The sequence below is a fragment of the Octopus bimaculoides genome, chromosome 20 (assembly GCF_001194135.2).
Source record: "Octopus bimaculoides isolate UCB-OBI-ISO-001 chromosome 20, ASM119413v2, whole genome shotgun sequence".
Taxonomy (NCBI): Eukaryota; Metazoa; Mollusca; class Cephalopoda; order Octopoda; family Octopodidae; genus Octopus; species Octopus bimaculoides.
In genome coordinates, this window is record NC_069000.1 from 29,899,313 (window position 1) to 29,910,213 (window position 10,901).

Below are 10,901 nucleotides of genomic sequence, written 5' to 3' on the forward strand. Positions count from 1 at the left end.
GTGTATTAGTTTGATGCTTGAGAAAAATGGAAAAGTCTTTGACACTTTGAGCCTATAGTCTGTGACAGAGATGGATGAGGGAAAACATGGAGAGAGAAAACATGTTGGGATTAATGGTTTCAGATATTGAAATATATATATATATATATATATATATATATATAAAGAGAGAGAGAGAGGGTCAAGTGCAGTGTACTTATGCAGTAACTAACCATTATCCAATAATATGAGTTATCTGCTACCACCAGGAGTAACCGTTGACCGTTGCTGAAGCCAATTCAGCTGAAGTAAATACTGTAAATATTTTGCGTGTTGTAATATAACAGAACATGTTGGCAGTAATAGAGACAGACAAGGGTATTCAGAAAGCCAAACAAAAGAAGCATGTTTGAGATTGTTATGAATGTACAAAAGAGAGAGAGAGAGAGAGAGAGAGAGGAGATAGAGAGAAAGAGAGAAGATAGAGAGAGTGAACTCAAAATATGTATCCTAGTGTTACCATTATTTCATTTGCAAATTACCAAAGACAATAAGAGAATTTTGAATATTTTAGAATGGTTATGTGGGTGGTCATAGATAACCACACACACACACACTTGTATTATGTATATTTTTGTGTGTCTCATATATATATGTATATACACATACATGTATACATACATACACATAAACACACACATACATATGTACGTACACATATATATACACACACACGCACATATTATATACATACATAGATATACACACAATTACACCAACCACAACATAACTAAAATCTCAAACATCTTATATTCCAAAGAATATTTCTATAGCTTCTATAATTAAAATATATTCTTTGGTATGCAGTGAAACTGAGGGTGGGTTGGTGAGGGCATGTTATACCCACCATCAAGTTTTCTGTACCATGCAACTGCAGATTTACATGTTTGTGAAGCATTCATCCCAGTTCATTTAACTTAGCACTGTCACATCCAAACAGAAACAGCTTTTAGTTATGTAAGAATTGTGTCTCAATCCATAAGGGCTAGGAAGTAAACTAACTGGCATATTGTTATTTAGTTCCATAAAGGATTCAAAAATCATTACTATACTAGCACAGCTTTGATATGAACTACAAGTATATCACACCTTATTTCATGACACAAAAAAAATTATATAATGTTTAAAATGTATATTTATATTCCATTGTAGCTAATACATACACTCACACGTTTTAAACATATAAGTATATTTTGGTAGACCAAAGATAGCTGTGTTATCTCTTTCTCTCTCTCTCTCTCTCTCTCTCTCTGTATATCCTACTATAGATTTGAGTGATGTTTCTCTCTCCATTACGTTTTTATGTTTGTTAACTGCTCCTAGACTGTTGGTGCAAGAACAATGAAACTCAAACCAGCAACTCTCCTAATCCTAGGGAATGTCCTAAGGGGGTTTATTTTTTTAAAAACCGCCTAATTGGGGCCCCCACCTATTTTTACTGCATGGCATTGGTGACCAAATACATGGCATTGGCGACCAAATCAGAGCAATGACAATGAACTTTATACAATGAACTCCCAGGGAATATCAAAAGGAGGTTCAATTTCTGAAAGGCTGCTTAAATGGGGCCCCACTGATCCCCCTATTTTTACTGCATTTACCTTGCTCCTACATTTATTGATTAATGCCAAAATAAGTTTTGGCATTCTAAATACCTTCACGTACAGTCAAATCAAGATAAGGAGTTATAATAGGTACATTTCGAGTGTGGTAGTGTGGATATTTATATTTTGTAGTTTATGAAATTTATGTCTAGTATATATATATATATATATATATATATATACACACACACACACACACACACACACACAAAGAGAGATAGATATTCAGATACAGACATATATGTATACACACAATGTTAAGGAGTTCACAAGTATGAACCAACATATCTTTGTTGATAATGACCAAGACAACAAGTTGCTTAATATAATCTTAGCTAATATACAGGGTGGGACAAAAGTGACATACCAAGAGCAAACCTCAATATATCATTTAGCACTGAATAATGATGATAACGTAATATAAATAAAATGTCAGCTTTTTTTGTGTGTGGTTTTGCTCCACCCCCACCTTTTACTTGACTTAGTCAATAGACTGCAGCCATGCTGGGGCACCACCCTGAAGAATTTTAATTAGATGAATTGACATAATTGTTTTTTCTCTTAAAGCCTGGTACTTATTCTATTAGACTCTTTTTTTTTTTCCTGAACTGTTAGATTACAGGGATTACACAAACACACATATACATATACACACATGCATGCATGTGTGTGTGTGTATGAGTCAATATAACTACACACGTACTATTGGTGATTTCTTTCCCTTCTTTGAACTTTTCTCTCTTTCTCCTTTCTGATGAAGAGCTATGCTCAAAATATCAAAAACCTTCTTTTTACTGAAAGACTAATACATTCCTTGTGCATATCCTCTTGTTGTGTGTTATTGTTAATTTTATTGTTCATTTATTTGAATTGACTACACACACACAATCATTATCATTAGTTAAAGCCTGTTTTCCATGCTGGCATAGGTTGGACACAGGACTGAATCAAGCATCACTGTCAGCTTTGGCATGGTTTTTACAGTTTGATATCATTCCTAATGCCACCCACTTTCCAATGTGTACTGAATGCTTTTTTCATGCCATTGCCACTAGTGAGGTCACCAAGTAACTTGCAAGAGAGGAAAAGAATAGGAAAAGGGGAAAAAAATCCCTTAGATTATGTAGGAGGAGTATTTGAGAGGTGGTTTTATGCCAGGTGTTTAGGGGTTAAAGTAAGATAGAGGGAGAAGTATTGGTGTTTTGCTACAGAGGAGATACACGGGCATTCCATGTTATATTAAGGTGGGAATAGCTTGGAAGAAGATAAGGTGATAGGGATGCCTTGCCAAAGCAAGCCCACAAAAAGCAAGAAAGGATATGGACAGTGTATTGAGAGGGGGGAAGAGGGGTTGAGTGTTATAAGAAAGTGAGGGGAGAGTAACAAATGGTTATAGATGAGGGTAAAGATGACTGTAGTGAGAGATGAACAGGGAGTGGAGATGTGGCTTGAAGTGAAATATCAGCATGATTGGGTAAGGTGAGAGAGACAGAAGTGGCTCAGGGATGATAGATCAGGAAGAAGGGGATGATGAGCAAAGCATAGGAGTGGTGATCAGAGAGTTGTAGTGGTACATAAGAGTAGTTATAGTGAACAGGGTGTGGTGGTGGTAGCCTTGCTGTTGGAGTTAAATATGGAGGTAGACTTAAAATATTATCCAGTTTAACCTTGGGTGTTCTTAGTGAAGTCCAGTCTGTGTTAAGCATTTGGGCCAAGTCTCTTGTTCACCCCAATCACAGAGGTCCCAACTCTTCTAAGTTATAAAATATGAGTAGCAGGATTGATTTATGTTAGTTTCAATAAGTATTCAGTTCTTTAATCAACTGAATTTCTTGCTCATTGGATAAACACTTAAGTGGCTGAGTATTCCACAGATATGTGGACTCGATGTAATTCTCAAGTAGAATCATAACATAGTGACAAGGCTGTATTACTGGTACATATTATCTAATGAGCTTCTATACAGTTTCCATCATCATCTTTTAATGTTCGTTCTCCATGCTGGCATGGGTTGGACAGTTTGGCAGGAGTCAGCCAGCTAGAGATCTGCCCAGACTCCATTTGTCTGAAATAGATTGGTTTTTACAGTTGGCCAGTTTCATTCTCAAAGTATAGGTTGACCTAAAGCTATAGAAAATATTTGTCCGAAATACCAAGCAGTGGAATCAAACTAGAAATGTTGTGGTTGCAAAACAAATATCATAACCTATTGGCCATATTAGCCAATAGGGACACAAAACATCTAAAACAAAAATATAAAGAAACAAAAAAGTAGTACGGCTTACTTGAGATCATAATTGTCTTGGAGTTTCCTCCTAAACTGTCTTTGAGAAGCCAGGTGAGGACAGAATCACGATAGGGTACATAGAGGCTCCGAGAACGCCGTGGGGTCACCAGACTGGAGGTCATGACAGAATCTGAACTACCTTGTGACCAACTCTCAGCATTGTCTGCACTCATTGACATCATTGACCTCTCCGCTGGACATAGACAAAAGTAATAGTGGTGGTGGTGGTTAAAACAGTCAAACAATTGTATATAGTATGAATACATGGATGTGTGTGTGTGTGTGTGCATGTTTATAGTTAAGTAAATGCATGTGTGCAAATAAATTGCTTGTCTGTGTGTGTATCTGTGAATAAACATATGTAAGTACATGCCTACATTATATTTATGTCTGTGTGTCTTCATATTAACTTATGTTTACATATGTGTCCTTATTCGTGTTCGTATATGTATGCATGTATATAAATATGTATAGAAATTAGTACACACATAAAAATGTTTGAATGCAAATCTATACACATATATGCAGTTGTACCTAAACAGTCATATATACTGACAGTTGCAAATATACTCATAATTCACTACAATCTCCCTATAAGTTGTTGACGTTTAAATGAGCAGCAGACTTGGATCAAATACATTTGAACTATAATAATCCTGTATTTCTCTCAAGATTAGAAAAACTAGGAATACATTATCCAAGGTGTCCCTTTTTATAAGATAGTAGGGCTTTCTTTAACTGTTATCTATGTGGTTAAGAAGTTTGTCTGACAACTACATGGTTTTGGTTTTAAGTCCCATTGCATTGTACCTTGGGTAAGTACCTTCCACTATAGCCCGTGGCTGACCAGATTTGGCAGATGAAATGTGAAAGAAATCTGTTGTGTGTGTGTATGTATATATAAGAAAAGAAGGGATGTGTTTTCACGCAAGAAAAAATATAGGAGAATTAATTGTTGAACATGCAACTGAATTTGAAAAACTTGTAATTGTTTTTAAATAAATTTATTTACATACAAACCAAACTAGTTTCAACAATATTTCGTTTATTAATTGTATAAGTGTATGGGATTTAAAAAAGTTTAAATTGCGAAGTAGAAAACATGTTTAAATGGTTAAATGTTCACAAAATTCAATAGTATCAAAAATGATCTGCGAAGATTATAAAAAATGCGGATCACCAAAAGTTAGGTAATAATGAGTTAAGAGAAAGAAGAAAAAGAAAGGAAGAAAGTAAAGAAAAGGGGGTTTGTTAGTTTCTGTCATCTTGGGTTCTTTTTTCTGTCACATGCAGAGTTTTTTTGCATGTGACAAAAAAAGAACCCAAGATGACAGAAACTGTAATAAAACCCCCTTTCTTCACTTTCTTCTCTCTCTCTCTCTCTTAAGTCAGTATGACCAAACTTTTGGTGATCCACATTTTTTATATTCTTTGCAGATCATTTCTATAAATTTGAACTATATATATATATATATATATATACACACACAATGAGAATATAGAGATTAATTACCCAGGCGGGAACCGTAATAGCTCTCACGTATATTCCAGGTCCTGGCTAGTTCCTCAGGTAGTAAGAAACATCAAGGATCACTGAGTGTGAGCAGTCCCACAGTAATACTTCTGATGGGTAAATTTGGATTCACTTCTCTGGATTATGAATATTTTTGAGTGCATAAATCCAAAACAATTACTAAGAATATCGAGACTGGTATATCTTCAAATTTTTCTTTAATGTAACAGCCAATTATACAGCATAGTTAGTTTAACTAACTAATTATGCTGTATAATTAACTATTAAATTAAAGAAAAATTTGAAGATGTATCAGTCTCCATATTCTTTGCAAGTGTGTGTATGTGTGTATAATATATATATATATATATATATATTCCATATATCATCCAGTGATGCACCTGGAACTTTTAGGTGTTTCAACATTAGACACTTTCACTCAGGCAACCCCAGTTGGGGTTCATAAAGCCCCAGCCAATGTTCAGTTAGCACTTTACCATACTCACAGGAGTCAGACAAAATTCATTGAAACAAAGATTTTCTACAGCCAGATGCTCTTCCTATAACCAACCTTCATCTGTTTCCAAGCAAGGTAATATTTCCCCTAGTTTAAGGCAGTGATCTGGCAGAATTGTTAGCATGCTGGGTGAAATGCTTAGTGGCATTTTGTATGTCTTCATGTTCTGAGTTCAAATTCTGCTGAGGCCAACTTTGCCTCTCATTCTTTTGGAGTCAATAAAATAACTATCAATTGAGCAATGGGAGGAGTTGATGTAATCAACTAAACCCCTGTCCTGAAATTGCTGGCCTTGTGTCAAAATTTGAAATTAATATTTCCCCTTGTCCTTCGAATATGGACAGTGCAATGACCAAAAATGTTTCCATGGAAAATTGCAAACAAATGAAACCGTTTGTGTGATGATGATGCTTAATAACAATTAGCACGAAATGTCAAGACAAGGAGACGACACATGCACCATCATCATTATCATTATTCAACGTTCACTTTTTCATGCTTGCCTGGGTCAGGTGGAATTTGTTGGGACAGATTTCCTGCAGCTGGATACCTTTCCCGTTACCAACCTTCACCTGTTTCCAAGCAAGATAATATTTCCCTATAATCAGATAGATTTTCGTGGAAGACTGGAAATGAACAACATTGCTTGTATGACTGGGATGCTTGCTTATAATCATCACATGATGCCAAAACAAAAGGACACACAGACACACGACAGGCTTCTTTCAGTTTCTGTCTACAAATTCCACTCATAAGACCTTAGTTGATTATTGTTGAAGACACTCATCGAAGGAGCCATGCTGTAGGACTGAACCCAAAACTACACAATTTTAAAGTGAATTTCTTAACCACATGGCTTTGCATACGTTCTTATCTGATGCTCAATCCACTTGACCACTGAGAGAGTAAAATCAGTTAACTGAAGTTTGAGGGGAAATAACTCCATTTATTGAAATGATTTCTCCAATTTTTTTCTGTGCCCAATACTGTTCTTTACCTGTTCCCTTGCAACAACTATTTCTCTCTTTACAATATGAAGCCACTCCTGTTCCTTTGCAGTAGGATGAGTCACACAAAGGATTATAAAACAATAAATACCACTGGTCATTACAAAGGAGGAAATAGCCAGAACTGTTATATTTCATAATATCTTCACATATAATAAACAACCCCTTTTAAGTAGTCCCTCTCTGCTGTTATGACAAGGTGATGTAACACCCAATTTAGGAATCCATCTCAAGTGAGGTTTCCTCATTGATGTGATAAATTTGTAGCTAAATCTCCGTCAGATCACACCTTACCATCTTAAAAAAATGAAGGTCACATTGGATAATTTAGTCCTTGATGTACTGTGTTTGATTAAATATAACAGAAGGCCAAGACTAGAAGGCTTTTGACCATAATTAAGGCTAACCTAGAGTAAACAATCGTTGAGAATATCAGATATTGACCCAGTGATCCTCTCTGGGTTACTATGAAGAGCTCATGAAATACCAAGTTTAGCACCTTACCGAGACATTTAATAACATTGCCAAGTGTCACTAAAGACTTGTTGATGTTAGCGCCTTCCTTCAACCGGTCTTTATAGTTCAGATTCTGTGTGGTTGAGGCTCGTTCACTGAAAAATACACAATATAAACACGTAAGTCTTCAGTCTGGCAATAAAGAGGGTTATTTGATTTTCAGAAATAGTTTAGAGACATTAATTTTGATTGAGTTTTATGTTCAATAAAATATGTACCAGTAATGAATTAGCGTTTATTCTATAAATTGTAAACCTTTCCAATAAATTTGTCTCCCAGCAGAATCATTGGACAAAATGCTTTGCTGTATTTGTTACAATCCTTTATATTCAGAGATCAAATTCCATCAAGATCAATTTTTTTTCTCAGGTCAAATATGGGATGCAATATAATCAATTGTTTCCCCCAACAATTTTTTTACCTCATTCCTATATTAGCAATTATCATTAAAGAAGTGGATTGCATGCTGGCTAAACTATTTTGCAGCATTTAGTTACAACTCATGTTCAAATACCACTGAGGTCAGCTTTGCCTTAATAGTTGTTTCTGGAGTTGAAACAACTATTAATATCTTCTTCCATTTCAATAAACAGTAATACACAATGTAAGAGATATGCACTCAACACTAATCAATTTGCTGTCATCATTAGATTTTATCTGTAGCAAGGTCAACAGTTTCATTAAAATTAATATTACATCTAGTTATAAAAGCTTCTGAAATGTGTGTCTTTCATAAAGCTCTTCCAATATAATAATACTCTGTAGCTTGATTTTTATGACTCACAACTTGAGTGGCCAGTGGCATGTTTGATCTTTTCAAAATAATGTCTAATCAAAATTAATTTTTCTGAACATTAAATGCTATTATAAGCTGAGAAATCTGTGCTCTTGTCATTATCCATTTGTCAGTTGTTCTTTGTGGAAAATGAACTCCCAAGTACAAATCATAAAAGATTGCGATGTCTAGCATTTATCTTTGTTGCTAGTGTTTCTCTTATTGTCGGGGATAACTACTATAGAAGGAAACTGTTTCATTAGGAAAATATCATTCCAATTTGCTTGGTGATTGAACAGATGAAGTAAAGTTTGCATGTTGCCAACCATGTCAATTAGTACCATTGTTTTGAAGCATTTCTGTTTGCCATATCACAACTAAGATAACAAAAACCTGTAACAATAGGAAGCTGGGCTCCAGAGATGTTACATAAGACTCTGGAATTTAGGTTATCTTTGTTCTTTTTTTTAATTCATTGAATTTTTTTTAGACTTACATTTACAGATTTAATTCCAAAATATGTCAGTTATTTTTGAGTGGTCAAAGGTTATCACTTATAAATGCAGTATAGTCAATAAAGACTAAATATAAGAAGTTTTAGAGGAAGAGACCTGCTAGTTTACCTTCTCTTAATCATATATCCATCATCATCTTGCAGAAATAAACAAAAGTACCAGTTAAATACTCGTGTCAATATAATTGACTATACCATCTGTAGCTGTGTGCATGTGGTATAAATCATTTTTTTTACTAGGTCTTTACCTGTCACTATGCTGCCAATAAAAATATTTGTTAATCAAGCATGTATCTTTTAATTGTAGACTGTTATATAGCGAAAGTCTCATTAGTTACCATGGGGACAACACTACCTATCTATCTTTCTTTCACATACACTCAGCAACAACTTTTTCTCCTCCCCTTGTTCTAACAATACATTGTGATGTATATTTTGATTCTTCCCCTTTTTTCCTCTCCCTCTAATAGGAGTTGTGACAGACAGACAGCTGGAGATCTGCTTCTCTTTTATAATATAAGATTATTATAGTAGTTAGCTGGCAGAAATAGAGACACACCACCACAGACTCTTGTTGTAGACGGTAGACAACAGGTGTGAGTTCTGCAATTTCTTACTGAACAACCAGCACAAAGGATTATTTACAGCGATCAAATGCTGGTGCTGTGCATTAGCTCATTCCCTGTCCCCACCAACTCAACATTGCTTGTACACACACATCAACTGTTGAAGTGATTGTAGAGTGATGTGAGATGAAGTGTTTGGCTCAAGAACACAATGCACTACCTGCTCCAGGAATCGAACTATGATCTTGTGAACACGAGTGCAACACCCTAACTACTAGGGCCACATACCCTCACTAACTCACAAGATATATTATAGTATTAGATGCATAATAGTATTATATTCATTCTATTACATTTCAAATTCAAATCCCAAATCCCATTTTTTATCCATTTCATAAAATAATCACTGGTAAAATACTGGGGTTAGATTTAAACTACACCCCTTCCCATAAAAGAAAAAAAAAGCTGCCTAATAAATGAATTATCATCATCACTGTCAGCATCAACATTAGGAAATAGTAAGCACCTACCTGCCAGCAAGATCCACAAGATGGACTTTACTAACAATCTCACTTGGTAAATCATCTTCCAACCTTGCCTGAAAGAAAACAATAATATTAATGATAATAATGGTTTCACCTTTTGGTACAAAGCCAGTAGCATCGGGGAAGGGGTTAAGGTGATTACATTGAACTTAGTGTTCAACTGGAACCTATTTTATCAACCCTGAAAGGATGAAAGGCAAAGTCAACCTCAACAGAATTTAAACTCAAAATGTAAAGACAGATGAAATGTTGCTAAGCATTTTGCTCAGCATCCTAACAATTCTGCCAGCTTGACTCCTTAATAATAATAATAATAATAATAATAATAATAATAATAATAATAATAATAATAATAATAATAATAATAATCGCTTCTACTAAAGGAACAAGACCTGAAATTTTGGGGAAGGGGACTAGTTAATTACACTGACCCCAGTGTTTCACTGGTACTTAATTTATCGACCCCTGAAAGGATGAAAGGCAAAGTTGACCTCAGTGGAATTCAAATTGCTGAGAGGAATTCTTCGGGATTTGAGTAATTCACCTCTAGAAACATGGGCGTTTTGTTCAACATCCTTTAAACAACCCTTATTCAGGGATTTTTTGAGTGGGATGGGTTACTCGACCTGAAGAAAATTCCAACTGGGCCCCACTTGCAAGGTCATGTGCTGGTTATCTTGATATGAGAAAACTATGTCAGGTACATATGATTATGAAGCATGTGCCTGGTGTACCTTTATCAGACGGGTAGTGTTATATGGACTGTTAGATATGTAATTCGTCTGACGTTCCGTGTGTCATGTGGTTCGTCTGAGTTCATTGTTTCATTGTTGTTGTCTTGTGGGACTGTCGTAGTAAAATGTCATTGATATATATATGGCGGACATGACTTTTGTTTATTCATAACGAACATTGGGTGAGTGCGTTCTTTGTATGTAATTGAACAATAAATGTAATAATTAAATTGTATAACTCGTTATGTTATCTCTACGAGTCACCCGAGGGAAACATAACAGGT

The 10,901-nt window shown here is 35.2% G+C and overlaps 1 protein-coding gene across 4 annotated transcripts in view; it reads right to left on the reverse strand.

The window, feature by feature from the left end:
• Window positions 1-10,901, reverse strand: part of LOC106874278 (uncharacterized) — a 162,890-nt gene that overhangs the window by 48,825 nt on the left and 103,164 nt on the right. For all 4 annotated transcript variants that reach the window (XR_001409985.2, XM_014921953.2, XM_014921952.2 and 1 more), the window contains exons 10-12: window positions 9,869-9,936; window positions 7,472-7,578; window positions 3,929-4,123 (exon numbers count right to left, since the gene is read on the reverse strand). Coding sequence is in view for 3 of the 4 variants with exons in the window: in XM_014921953.2 (XP_014777439.1) it covers window positions 3,929-4,123; window positions 7,472-7,578; window positions 9,869-9,936 (370 nt within the window). In the remaining variant the exon portion in view is untranslated. The remainder of the gene's footprint in view (window positions 1-3,928; window positions 4,124-7,471; window positions 7,579-9,868; window positions 9,937-10,901) is intronic.